Raw genomic sequence first — 14,868 nt, forward strand, 5'->3', positions numbered from 1 at the left:
GAGACCCGCCTGGGCAACTTGGCGAGACCTCATCTCTACAATAAATCAAAAAATCAGCCAGGCGTGGTAGCACGTGCCTGTAATTCCAGCTACTCGGAATGCTGAGGCGAAGTATCGCCGGAGCCCAGCAGGTTGAGGTTGCGGTGGCCAGGAGCAGCCACTGCACTCTAGTCTGGGCAACGGAGTGAGACTCCAACTCAAAAATAAATAAATAATAAAAGATAAAAGAAAGAGAGAAAGGAAAGAAGGGAGAGAGGGAGGAAGGGAGGGAGTGAAAAAGAAAGACACTCACAGATGTAAGCTTATTTAATTTGCTTCATCCCACTGCAACTACTATTTTTATTGATGGCCAAATCGTTCCAACTTTTGCCAGAGGGAGCCTCATTGGCAAAGGCTGCCAGTGAACACCTTCAAGTTTAAGTCAGCCCTAGTAGTCTTTGATACTTTCCTAAGTTCTGGTACCATAACATTAGAAGCCAATAAAGTGCCGGGCTTGGTGGCTCAGCCTGTAATCCCACGCTCTGGGAGGCTGAGGTGAGTGGATTGCCTGAGCCCCGCCTGGGCAACTTGGCGAGACCTCATCTCTACAATAAATCAAAAAATTAGCCAGGCATGGTAGCGTGCGCCTGTGGTTCCAGCTACTTGGAAGGCTGAGGCGGAAGGATCGCCGGAGCTCAGCAGGTCGAGGCTGTGGTGGCCGGGAGTGGCCACTGCACTACACTCTGGGCGACAGAGTGAGACTCCAACTCAAAAAAAAAAAAAAAGCCAATAAAGTTAGAATCCCCCAGGAAAGATTCATAAACTAATCTTAGGACTCCTATGGAAATTATCTTTTCCTACAATCACTTATGAGAAGACTCTTCCAAAAGAAGAAGAGAAAAATTTAACTTAGGAGTGGAAAAAGATGAAACGAAAATGGCAAAAACTTTAAAACTCTAGAATGTGAACTGCTTATATCTAATTACAGTTGACAGCCGCGCATGGTGGCACAAGCCTGTAATTCCAGCACTTGGGAAGGCTGAGGTGAGAGGATTGTCTGAGCCCATGGGTTCGAGACCAGCCTGGGCAACTTGATGAGACCTTGTCTCTACAATAAATCAAAAATTTAGCTGGATGTGGTGGTGCGCACCTGTATTTCCAGCCACTTGGAAGGCTGAGGTGGAAGGGTTGCCTAAGCCCAGCAGGTCGAGGCTGCAGTGGCTGTGAGTGTGCTAGTGCACTCCAGCCTGGGCGACAGAGTAAGACTCCAACTCAAAAAACAAAACAAAACAATATGACAATTGACACTTGAACAATGTGAGAATTAATGTGCTGACCCCTCATGCTCTCAAAAATCTGTGTATTACCTTTGACTCCTCCAGCTTAACTACTAATAGCCTCCTGTTGACCAGAAACCTTACTGATAACAAATAGTCGATTAATACATATTCTCTACGTTTATATTACATACTGTATTCTTCCCATAAACTAGAGAAAATATTTTTAAAATCATAAGAGAAAATATCATTACTATTCATTAAGTGGAAGTGGAGCATCCAAAAAAGTTTCCATCCTTGTCATCACATTGAGTAGACTGAAGAGGAGGAGGAAGAAGAGGGGTTGGTCTTGCTGTGTCCAGGTGGTAGAGACAGAAGGGGTAGAAGGGGAGGCAGGAGAGGCAGGCACACTCGGTGTAACTTTATGGAAATGCATTGTAATTTTTCCTTTTGCTTTTTCATTTCTAAAAAATATGTTCTATGTGATACCAATCCTCCCACCATTTGCTTTAGCCTCAGTGTCTATATGACAGATGGGTCCATGTTGTAGAAGAACCCAAAAACAGTCTTTTTTTTTTGGAGTTGGAATCTCACTCTGTCCCCCAGGTTGGAGTGCAGTGGCATGCTTATGGCCATTGCAGCCTCGATGTGCTGGGCTCAGGTGATCCTTTCGTCTCAGCCTTCCAAGTAGCTGGAACTACAGGCACATGCCACCACGCCCAGCTAAGTTTTTTATTTATTGTAGAGATGAGGTCTTGCCAAGTTGCCCAGGATGGTCTTGAACCCATGGACTCAGGCAGTCCTCTCACCTTAGCCTCCCAAAGTGCTGGGATTATAGGTGTGAGTCACTGCACCTGGCCCTAAAACAGTCTTAAATAATCAGAACTGTTTTTTGTACAACATCTTCATTGTCTGGCACCAGTGTGGCACTGGTTTAGAAACACTCATCTCCATCAAGTTGTCTTCTATTAATTTCTCTGGTATGGTGTCTATTAGCTGTTGTATTTCTCCAAGATGCATATCTTGAAACCCCACCATCCTTTTTTGCTGTATCCATAATTTCTCATGATTTCCTTAATTGGCTCTGTCATAAATCCTGTGAAGTCATACATAATATCTGGGCAGTTTTCTCCAGCAGGGATTTGTTTCAGGCTTGATGGTTTTTGTGGATTTTTCTATTACAATGGTATCGGCAATGGTGTAATTCTTCCAGACTTTCATGATGCTTTCTTTGTTGGAGTTCTCTTCCACAGCATTGACAGTCCTTTCCATAGTATCACATGTAATAAGCCTTAAAGGTCCTTATGACCCTCTCTGTTCTAGAGGCTGAATTAGAGGTTGTTTGGGCCAAGTAGACCACTTCAGCAATTTTGGTGTTGAGCTCATGGAGTTCTGAGTGCCCAGGAGCATTGTCCAATATCAAAAGAACTTTAAAAAGCAGTCCCTTACTGGAAAGGTACTTCAGGTACAAAGTATCAGTAGAACCAATCCAAAAAAGGGTTCTTGTTGTCCAGGTCTTGTTGTCCAACCAAGAGACTAGCTACTCCTGTTTATATTTTCCCTTCCAAGCTTGGGGATTAACAGTGATAGAGATAAGGGCAGTACTGATCATAAACCCAGTTGCAGTTGTACACAACAATAGAATTACCCTATCCCTTCCTGCCTTCAATCCTGGTGCTTACTTCTCTTCCTTACTAATAAACGTCCTTTCTGGCGTATTTTTTCCAGTGAGATCAAGTCTCTACACACACACACACACACACACACACACAGTGAGATCAAGTCTCTACACACACACACACACACACACACACACACACACACACACACACACACACACACACACACAGTGAGATCAAGTCTCTACACACACACACACACATGCCAGGCATTGGGGTGCCTGCCAGTAGTCCCAGCTGTTCCAGAGGCTGAGGTGGAAGGATCACCTGAGCCAAAGAAGTAGAGGCTGTGGCAAGCTATGATTGTGCCACTGTACTACAGCCTGGGCGACAATGAGATCCCAACTCAAAAACAAAAACAAAAAAAACCAAACAATAAAAAACCAACCTGTTCAGGCAGATTTCCTTTCTTCCCAATAATTTTCATAATGACATTGGGCCTCATCTTGACTTTTTTTTTTTTGAGTTGGGGTGGTCTCATTCAAGCAATCCTCCTGTGTTGGCCTCCCAAAGTATTGGGATTATAGGCATGAGTCACCGTGTCCAGCCCTATCTGATATTTTTTAAGCCAAATCTCTTTCTAAAGTTAAACCATCTTTTGCTGGGTCTAAATTCTTCAGCTTTAAATTCTTTAACTTCCTTTTGCTTTAAGTTGTCATTAATTTTTTTGCCGAATCAGAGGCATACTTTTCTTGGAGCAAGCCTACACTCCCAGAAAAGCTGCATTGTTTTTATTTATTTATTTATTTATTTATTTTTTGAGTTGGAGTCTCACTCATTTGTCCAGGCTGGAGTACAGTGGCATGATCATGGATACCATAGTCTTGATCTGCTGGGCTCAGGTGATCCTTACACCTAAGCCTTCCAAGTAGCTGGGACTACAGAAGCATGCCACCACACCCAACTAATTTTTTAAACTTATTGTACAGATGAGACTCTTACTATGTTGTCCCGGTTGGTTTCAAACCCCTGGGCTCAGGCAATCCTCTTGCTTCAACCTCCCAAAGTGCTGGGATTACAGGTGCAAACCACCACACCCAGCGAAAGCTGCATTTTTTGTTTGTTTGTTTTGCTTTTTTGAGTTGGAGTCTCACTCTGTCACCTAGACTGGAGTGCAGTGGCCACTCCCAGCCACCGCAGCCTCGACCTGCTGGGCTCCGGTGATCCTTCTGCCTCAGCCTTCCGAGTAGCCAGAATTACAGTCATGTGCTACCACGCCTGGCTGATTTTTTCATTTATTGTAGATATGAGGTCTTGCTGCCCAGGCGGGTCTCGAACCCGCAGGCTCAGGCAATCCACTCACCTCAGCCTCCCAAAGGCGCGGGATTACAGGCTGAGCCATGAGCCCCGCCAAAGCTGCATTTTTGATGAGATAAAAAGATATTTCACAAGGTATCTGTGTGCCTGCTGGTATAACTGCAGTTAACAGCTTCACAAATTGTTTTTTGTTTTGTTTTGTTTTGTTTACAATGATCCTTATGCTGGATTCATTTATCTTGACATGGCAGGCAACTGCAGCTACAGTATATAACAAGTAATTTAAGCTTTTCTTGTAATTTCATTACGTTTTCTCCTAAGTTCTTAGGAGCACTTCCAGCATCACTGGTGGAACTTTGTATGAGTCCCTTGGTGTTATTCAAGGTTTATGGGATGTTTAATCCAATCTCTCAGGAACTGTGAGAATAATTTTTTTATTGTGATGTATGACTTAACCGAAGAGATGAACTGCTTACTGTGAAGATAGAGCCACAGGGCTTTTAGTTTTAAGCAGATACTGACAACATGTGAGCTCACTGCAATGGCAACAGGTGGCTACAAAATTATTACAATACAGTATGTACTAGTTAATTTTATGCAGTTACAAAGACTGCAGCTTTACATTTGTTTACATTTCTCTCAAATGAGAATGGTACCATATGTGGTCTGTGTTTATGTAAGTTTTGATAAACTTTAACTTTTTATAACAGATTGTATTTTGTGGTAGTAAATGATAAATTAGATTAGTATCTCCATATACTTTATGTATTTGGTGTATCTTTTTCTTAATTTTTTTATTCTAGACTACAAGTTTCATCTGAGTTTTTTCAAATTGTTGCAAATCTCCAGATTTTCCAATATAATTTATTTTTAAAATTTTTGTATAAGTAGACCTGTGCAGTTCAAACTCATGCTGTTCAAGGGTCAAATGTATGCTAATTTTAAATCTCCAGATTTTCCAATATAATGTATTTTAAAAATTTTTGTATAAGTAGACCTGTGCAGTTCAAACTCATGCTGTTCAAGGGTCAAATGTATGCTAATTTTAAAAAATAAACTTAATTACATGAGCAGTCAATCACAAATGGATTCCCCAAACTGTAGAGTAAACCTTTTATATAAACTTATGTGTTTTAAACATATATGAAAACATCTCAGCCGGGCTCGGTGGCTCAGCCTGTAATCCCATGCCTTTGGGAGGCTGAAGTGAGTGGACTGCCTGAGCCCGCGGGTTCAAGACTCGCCTGGGCAGCGAGACCTCATCTCTACAATAAATCAAAAAATCAGCCAGGCGTGGTAGCGCGCGCCTGTAATTCCGGCTACTAGGAAGGCTGAGGCGGAAGGATCGCTGGAGCCCAGCAGGTCGAGGCTGCGGTGGCCGGGAGCGGCCACTGCACTCCAATCTGGGTGACAGAGTGAGACTCCAACTCAAAGTAAATAAATAAATAAAAATAAATAAAATATAAAAAAAGAAAACATCTCACAATACACTCATTATAGTTATATTAAAATCTCAACTCTAGTATAGATTTCGCATGTCAAACCTTTTAGGTTCTCTTATTCCTCGGACTATCTTCCTGACTTTATTAAAGGTTTGAGAGGATACATTAGGGGCCAATCAGGCAGGGGTCACGGATCAGAGAAAGGAATAAAAGAAAAATGCTACAAAAATCAGGCAGCACCTCAATTCCTCCAGAACAGTCTTCACAAATTGGCATCATTATTCTCCTGAAGTAAATTTGCAAATGTCACTCACCTCTCAGTGTAAGTAGACAAAAAAAAATTCCAGAGGTAATTTTTTGTTTTTAGTATCTATACATCTACAAGGTGAGTAATCAAAGAAAAACTGGCTGGGCAAGGTGGCTCATGCTTGTAATCCAACACTATGAGAGGCAGAGGCGGGAGGACTGTTTGAGCCTAAGAGTTGGAGGCTGTGATAAGCCATAAGATTGATTCTAGAATAGTATTAAATTAGCTTTTCTCTTTGATTTACACCACAGGCTTAACTTACTTCAGGCTCTTTTGAGTCAGAGAGCATGCATGCCTATATTATATAAGCTAAAGAGAGAATCGTTCCTGTCACATAGGCTTCAGACCACGGCCACATTTTATTTAGAAATCACAGGTTTATTTTTTTTATCTTGAAAAAGACATAATAGAAAACAAAAATTAACAACGAAGCATATCAATATTTGTGACACGTGACATGATGTATGTGTGTGTGTGCGTATGTATATATAAACTGATATAGGAAATGACATAAAGAAAAAGCACAGTAAGATGTTTTGAAACAAAGATGGGGCATGAACAGATTTCTGATGAAACACAACTAAGGGCTTTGCCTAATTGTCCAGGTAATGTTCAAGATATTACAACCACTCTTTTACATCCCATTACCAAAAATTAGCAATGTAGGCTTGAAAATATGATTCCTGTGTTTTAACAGGGTATTTACCTAGTCTCTACAATACATAAAAAAAACTAGCCAGGCGTGGTGTGCGAGCTTCTAGTTCCAGCTACTTGCAAGGCTGAGGTGGAAGAATTGCTGAAGCCCAGCAAGTCGAGGCTGTGGTGGCTGAGTGTGCCACTACATCTCAGCCTGGGTGACAGAATGAGACTCTGATTCAAAAATACAAAGACATAAATAAGTTCATGTGTTTTATAGACATGATTTATATTTGATCTTCACTAGCTTTACTGAAAAGTGGAATGAAAATATATAACAAAGTCAGTTGGGCTGTAATGGACCTATAATTCGATACTACAGTATCAAGAAGGCTCTTTCAGTATTGCTAGAAGCCTATAAATACTCATCTCAAAATCAACTAGAAATGGACTTCATATGATTATATATAACTAAGCAAAAATAAAGTTGATTACTTGGCACTAAGAGTTTGGACATGAACTTCAGAAGTAAAAGGTAAAGGAGGCATTATATCATGCTTATGAAGAATTTTTTTCTACTAATATTTTGGGGATACAAGAGGAAACTTCCTTTTGTTGTTTCCGCCACTTGAGTATAATCTCTGCCAATTCTTCTGTCTTAGTCACCAAAATATCCATCTTTGCTAAAGCCTTGCTCTGTAACATTTAAACAAAAGTAAAAAGAATTTATTTGTCATTCATTATCATTATATCACAAATTATTATGATACCAAAAGTTAACACCTGATCTTTTCTCCAGCTCCTTCCTACAGAAGCTCCTTAAAATTCCATACCAGGTGCAGTAGCTCACGCCTAGAACCCCAAGCACTTTGGGAGCCCAAAGTGAGAGGATACCTGAGCCCACGGGTTTGAGACCAGCCTGGGCAACTTGGCAAGAACTCATCTCTACAATAAATCAAAAAAATTAGCCGGGCGTGGTAGCGCACACCTGTAGTTCCAGCTACTTGGAAGGCTGAGGCGGAAGGATCGCCGGAGCCCAGAAGGTCGAGGCTGCTGTGGCTGGGAGCGGCTACTGCACTCCAGTCTGGGCGACACAGTGAGACTCCAACTCAAAAAAAAAAGAAAGGGCGAGCAGGAGGACTGTTTGAGTCCAGGAGTTTGAGATCAGTCTAGGAAACAGGAGAGCCCGTACCTAAAAAAATTTTTTTTAAGTTAGCCAGGCACAGTAGTGTGTGCCTGTAGTCCCAGCTATTAGGGAGGCTGAGGAGGGAGGATCTCCTGAGCCCAGGAGTTCGAGGTGAGTTGAGATGTGCCACTGCACTGCAGTCTGGACTACAGAGTGAGATCTTATCAGGAAAAAAAAAAAGGCCAGGCGCAGTGGCTCAAACCTGTAATCCCAGTACTTTGAGAGGCCGAGGCGAGAGGATTGCCAGAGCTCAGGGGTTCGAAACCAGCCTGGGCAACTTGGTGATACCTAGTCTCTACAATAAATCAAAAAATAAGCCAGGCATGGTGGCGTATGCCTGTAGTTCTAGCTACTTGGAAGGCTGAGGCAGAAGGATCGCCTGAACCCAGCAGGCCGAGGCTGTGGTGGCCGTGAGTGTGCCACTGCACTCCAGCCTGGGTGACAGAGTGAGACTCACACACACACACACACACACACACACACACACACAAGTTAAATCAGGAGAGCATACATCTGAGATTTTAGTATAAAAACTAAAGATAGCTATATTAATACTTACCATTTTCTTTAGATTTTCATCTATATGAGGAATATTTCTAATTGTTTCAACATGGGTTTCTAATCTTTCAATGAAAGTCACAGCTAACTCCAGCAAATCTACCATATATCTGAAATAGGGGAAAAAAGGCAATTTTTTAAGTTTGTTTTGTGTTCCTTTTCTTTTCCTTTAATCAGGACTTTGTTTCTTTGCTTGATTTTGAGTTGTCGTCTTACTCTGTCACCCAGGCTAGAATGCAGTGGCATGCTCGAGGCCACCACAGCCTCGACCTGCTGGGCTCAGGCGATCCTTCCGTGTCAGCCTTTCAAGTAGTTGGAACTACAGGTGCATGCTACCATGTCCAGCTTATTTTTTTTTTAATTTATTGTAGAGACGAGGTCTCACCAAGTTGCCCAGGATGGTCTCGAATCCCTGAGCTAAAGCAATCCTCTTGCCTCGGCCTCCCAAAGTGTTGGGATTACAGGCTTGAGCCACCAAACCCAGCCTTTTAATGAGAGGTAAGAGAATTACAAGCAACTTCATGAGCCAATAACAACCTTCCTGCATTCATAGAAATATCAATGATACGAAAGGTTCTTCTCTTTCACTTTAAGCAAGATGTAACTTGTCATCCAAATAGAAAAATGGAAAAAGACAACAATAATATCTGAAATCCAACTTTAGGCAGACTTCAGTTTTAATCATTATATCATTTATTTTGATTTATTTATTTTTTGAGTCAAAGTCTCACTCTATCGCCCCGGCTGGAATGCAGTGGCATGCTCACAGCCTCCCCAGCGTCAACCTGCTGGGCTCAGGCAATCCTTCCACCTCAACTTTCCAAGTAGCCAGAACTACAGGCGCTCACTACCATGCCCAGCAAATTTTTTTATTTATGGCAGAGATGAGGTCTTGCCAAGTTGCCCAGACTGGTCTTGAACCCCTGGGCTCAGACAATCCTCTCGCCTCAGCCTCCCAAACTGCTGGGATTATAGTGTGATCCACTGCGTCAGGCCTCATTTTATCCTTCTTTTTTTTTGAGCTGGAGTCTCACTCTGTCGCCCAGTCTTGAGTGCAGCGGCACACTCACAGCCACTGCAGCCTCAACCTGATGGACTCAGGCGATCCTTCCGCCTCAGCCTTCCAAGTAGCTGGAACCACAGGCATGTGGTTTTCTGATTTTTTGGTCTCGCCATGCTGTTCAGGCTGGTCTTAAACCCCTAAGCTTAGGTAATCCTCTCGCCTCTGCCTCCCAAAGTATTGGGATTACAGGCGTGAGCCACTGTGCCTGGCTCATTTTATCATTGAAGTAAAGAAATTTTCCTAGATAAAACCATTCCATTTCAACCTGCTCATTCTCAGTGTCGAGTGAAGACAATTAGTACTTCATTCACATTGTCTACATATAAACCTAACTTTGAATTTCTGCATTTGCAAAATGCTTTAAAAATCACTGCTCAGTTCTTTATGTACTATAATATATACATTAATGGTAATATACTGTACTGACTAGGTACTGAATATAGTCATAATTTTTTTTTTTAAAGAATGGAGTCAGGCATGATGGCTCATACCTGTAATCCCAGCACTTTCAGAGGCCAAGGTGAGAGAGCTTCTGGAGTTCAAGACCAGCTTAGGGGACATAGTGAGATCTCCTCTCTACCTCCTCCAAAAAAAATAGCTGGATATGGTGGCACATGCCTGTTCCCAGATACTTGGGAAGCTGAGGTTGAGGCAGGAGGATTGCCTGAGTCTAGAAGGTCAAGGCTGCAGTGAGCCATGATTGTGCCATTGGACTCCAAGCTGGGAGACAAAGTGAGACACCCAACTCAAAAAAAAAAAAGCAAGAATGGAGTTTTGTGTATCTATTACTTTCCAACATAATTTTTTAAAATTTGCCTTTTCAAGGTGGTGACATCCTACCCATGAGAACCTGCCTTTTGCAAAGGATCTTCTTCATCTCTCTCCAGAAGAGAAGAGGAAACACAAGAAGCACCTGATGTAGAGCCCCAATTCCTACTTCATGGACATGAAATGCCCAGGATGCTATAAAATCACCATAGTGGTCCGGGTGCGGTGGCTTGCCTGTAATCCCAGCACTTTGGGAGGCAAAGGCAAGAGGACTGCCTGAGCCTAGAGGATTGAGACCAAGCTGAGCAGCTTGGTGAGACTCCGTCTCTACAATAAATTAAAAAAATTAACCAGGTATGGTGGCATACATCTGTAGTTCAGCTACTTGGAAGGCTAAGGTGGAAGGATCGACTGAACCCAGCAGACTGACTGGCTGGAGTAGCCAATAGCGTACCACTGCATGCTAGCCGCCTAGGCAACACAGTGAGACTCTAACAACAACAACAAAAATGACCAAGGTCTTTAGCCATGCAAAAACAGTAGTTTTATGTGGAGGCTGCTCCACTGTCCCCTGTCCAGCCTAAGGAGGATGAGCAAGGCTTACAGAAGAATGTTCCTTCAGGAAGAAGGAACCCAATCAAGATGAATGGGAAATCATCCCAATAAACACATTTTAGATTTTAAAAAAAATCTGGTGCTGGGCTCAGTGGCTTAAACCTGTAATCCCAGCACTTTGGGAGGCAGAGGCAAGAGGACTGTCTGAGCCCAGGGGTTGGCGACCAGCCTGGGTAACTTGGCAAGACCTCGTCTCTACAATAAATCAAAAAATTAGCTGGGCATGGTGGCACATGCCTGTAGTTCCAGCTACTTGGAAGCTTGAGACAGAAGGATCACCTGAGCCCAGTAGGCCGAGGCTGCGGCAGCCGTGAGCGTCACACTGCACTCCAGCCTGGGGGACAGAGTGAGACTCCAACTCAAAAAAAAAAATATCAGATATTTAAGAGACAGAGAAAGTTAGCAATCAGATCTGCAGGTGCTTGCTTCTTTATTTGTATTTATCTTTATTTATTATTAATAATAACCTATATCTTCAATTTGATAGTTGCAATACTCCTATGAAAGAACAACAGAAATTATCTCCATTGTATGGATGGGGAAACTGAGGCAAAAATTTAAATAATTTGCCCGAGGCTTTGAAGCATATAAACAGTAAAGAAAAGAATCCAGTTTTTTCTTCCCTTGGTTGACATTGTTTAGACCTGACCTAGTTAAATCTCCTAATGGAATTTTTACATATAGGCAACATGAACTCAACAATAAATTTACTTCACAGTGGCTGGGCGCGGTAGCTCATGCCTGTAATCCCAGCACTTTAAGAGGCTGAGGTGAGAGGACTGCCTGAGCCCACAGGTTCAAGACCAACCTGGGCAACTGAGTGAGACCTCATCTCCACAATAAATCAGAAAATAAGCCAAGCATGGTAGCACGTACCTGTGGTGCCAGCTACTTGGAAGGTTTAGGCGGAAACGTCACTTGAGTCCAGCAGGAAGAGGCTGCAGTGGCCGTGACTGTGCCACTGCACTCCAGTCTGGGCAACAGTAAGACTCCAATTCAGAAAATAGTAATAATAAAATTAGGCCAAGCGTGGTGGCTTATGCCTATAATCCCAGCACTTTGGGAGGCTGAGGTGAGAGGACTGCCTGAGCCCATGGATTCAAGACCAGCCTGGGCAACTTGGCAAGACCTCATCCCTACAATAATCAAAAAGTTAGCTGGGCGTGGTGGCGCATGCCTGTGGTTCCAACTACTTGGAAGGCTGAGGTAGAAGGATCACCTAAGCCCAGCAGGTCGAGGCTGTGGTAGCCGTGAGCATGCCATTGCACTCCAGCCTGGGCGACAGGGTGAGACTCCAGCTTAAAAAATACAAAATAAAATAATAAAATAATAACATTTTTAAAAATTTGCTTCACAAAAAAAGTCTATACATAATAAAAAATAATTTTACCCACCTCGCTACATGTTATGGATCTAATTACCTTTCATTAAAGCCATAATTTATCCCAAAACATGGGCAAAAAGAAGTCTTTTCTTTTCACCATAGCTATAATTCTTTAAAAGCAAAGGATTTTCTTTCTTGTTTGATATAGCAACATCAATGTTAACAAATACAATCACTAAAATATTTTTTCACAAATTATGCTGCAAACAATTATGCTAGTGTAAACAAAAACTACCCTCAGAAAACATGTATATCTATTAATTTCTACTTTGCAGTCGAACCTGTGATAAATAGCTTCAATAGGTAAGTTTTCCTGGTACATGGGTTTCAACAGTCTTTGCCTGAGGGACCGCTTCTCTTTTAGCACAGCTTCCAAATGATTATTCATGCTTTGCAGAGTATGACACTTCTGAGCTACACAAATTGGAAATAATAATTATAGTTAGTAATAAGACAAGTCTTTGAGTCACTAATAATTTTTTTGCTTTGGTCTGACATTACCAATGTCAGAATTAATCCCATCATTTCCCTCCTAAATATCTCTTCGTTTTGCTATCTTGTTTTTTTTTGAGTTGGAGTCTCATTCTTGTCCCAGGTTAGAGTGCGGTGGCACACTCATGGGCACTGCAGTATTGACCTGTTCAGATGATCCTTCTGCCTCAGCCTTCCAAGTAGCTGGAACTACAGGTGCGTGCTACCATGCCCGGCTAATTTTTTATTTTTTACTGTAGAGATGAGGTCTCACTAAGTTGCTTAGGCTGGTCTCAAACTTGTGGGTTGAGGCAATCCTCTCACCTCAGCCTCCCAAGGTGCTGGGATTATAGGTGTGAGCCACCGTGCCCGACCTCTATATATTTAAAATTTTTTTTTTAGTTGTAGTCTCGCTGTGTTGCCCAGGCTGGAATGCCCTGTCACACTCATGGCTACTGCAGCATTGACCTTCTGGGATCCGGCGATCCTTCCGCCTCAGCCTTCCAAGTAGCTGGAACTACAGGTGCGTGCTACCATGCCCGGCTAATTTTTTATTTTTTACTGTAGAGATGAGGTCTCACTAAGTTGCTTAGGCTGGTCTCAAACTTGTGGGTTGAGGCAATCCTCTCACCTCAGCCTCCCAAGGTGCTGGGATTATAGGTGTGAGCCACCGTGCCCGACCTCTATATATTTAAAATTTTTTTTTTAGTTGTAGTCTCGCTGTGTTGCCCAGGCTGGAATGCCCTGTCACACTCATGGCTACTGCAGCATTGACCTTCTGGGATCCGGCGATCCTTCCGCCTCAGCCTTCCAAGTAGCTGGAACTACAGGTGCGTGCTACCATGCCCGGCTAATTTTTTATTTTTTACTGTAGAGATGAGGTCTCACTAAGTTGCTTAGGCTGGTCTCAAACTTGTGGGTTGAGGCAATCCTCTCACCTCAGCCTCCCAAGGTGCTGGGATTATAGGTGTGAGCCACCGTGCCCGACCTCTATATATTTAAAATTTTTTTTTTAGTTGTAGTCTCGCTGTGTTGCCCAGGCTGGAATGCCCTGTCACACTCATGGCTACTGCAGCATTGACCTTCTGGGATCCGGCGATCCTTCCGCCTCAGCCTTCCAAGTAGCTGGAACTACAGGTGCGTGCTACCATGCCCGGCTAATTTTTTATTTTTTACTGTAGAGATGAGGTCTCACTAAGTTGCTTAGGCTGGTCTCAAACTTGTGGGTTGAGGCAATCCTCTCACCTCAGCCTCCCAAGGTGCTGGGATTATAGGTGTGAGCCACCGTGCCCGACCTCTATATATTTAAAATTTTTTTTTTAGTTGTAGTCTCGCTGTGTTGCCCAGGCTGGAATGCCCTGTCACACTCATGGCTACTGCAGCATTGACCTTCTGGGATCCGGCGATCCTTCCGCCTCAGCCTTCCAAGTAGCTGGAACTACAGGTGCGTGCTACCATGCCCGGCTAATTTTTTATTTTTTACTGTAGAGATGAGGTCTCACCAAGTTGCCCAGGTGGGTCTCGAACCCGCGGGCTCAGGCAATCCCACTCACCTTAGCCTCTCAAAGTGCTGGGATTACAGGCTGAGCCACCGAGCCCAGCTTCTTTTTTTTTTTTTTTTTGAGTTTGTATCTCACTCTGTCACCAAGGCTAGAGTACAGTGGCACATTCACTTTAGCTGTCATGTCCCTTTAGTCTCTTTTAATCTGGAAAGTTCCTAAGTCATTGTCTTTCAATTTTTCCTGACTTTAAGGAGCCACCTTGGTCACTTTTTATACTGTTTGCAGTAATCAAGTTAAGGAGACTTCTATTTAAACATAGAAGACTTTGTTAGCTTTGGGGCAATACCTGAAAAAACTATAATATATCATAATTTTGCTACCTGGTGCTTATTTAGAGTAACCCAACAAAAAGCTGCAAATCCAGTGATTACTCATTTTATCAAACCACTTACCCAAAAAGAAAGGATGAACAACATCTGCTGTATCTTTTTCTAGTTTCAGGAGTTCAATTTCCAAATTCTTCTACATGAGGAACGAAAGTAACATTTAACCATTCAGAATGTATCCTAAAATTAAAGGCTTAAACTTTAGTAAAAATGGATAGTCTTTAAACCAGTAACATGCTATATATTCTTTAAGTAAGGCAAGAGAAAGATTTGTTGCCAGGCTCAGTGGCTTAGCCTGTAATCCTGTGCCTTTGGGAGGCTGAGGTGAGTGGATTGCCTGAGCCCGTGGGTTCAAGAC

General features: G+C 42.7%; 1 protein-coding gene across 1 annotated transcript in view; it reads right to left on the reverse strand.

Moving 5' to 3' along the window:
- Nucleotides 1-6,753: 6,753 nt before the first annotated feature.
- HAUS2 (HAUS augmin like complex subunit 2) overlaps nt 6,754-14,868 on the reverse strand; it is a 17,908-nt gene continuing 9,793 nt past the window's right edge. The window contains 5 exon segments of the mRNA XM_008059329.2: nt 6,754-7,144; nt 7,146-7,273; nt 8,323-8,431; nt 12,433-12,565; nt 14,577-14,646. Of these exon segments, the coding sequence (XP_008057520.1) occupies nt 7,069-7,144; nt 7,146-7,273; nt 8,323-8,431; nt 12,433-12,565; nt 14,577-14,646 (516 nt within the window). The 3' untranslated portion in view covers nt 6,754-7,068.

Source organism: Carlito syrichta, unplaced genomic scaffold (genome assembly GCF_000164805.1).
Source record: "Carlito syrichta isolate Samal-C Ts95f unplaced genomic scaffold, Tarsius_syrichta-2.0.1 Scaffold91562, whole genome shotgun sequence".
NCBI lineage: Eukaryota > Metazoa > Chordata > Mammalia > Primates > Tarsiidae > Carlito > Carlito syrichta.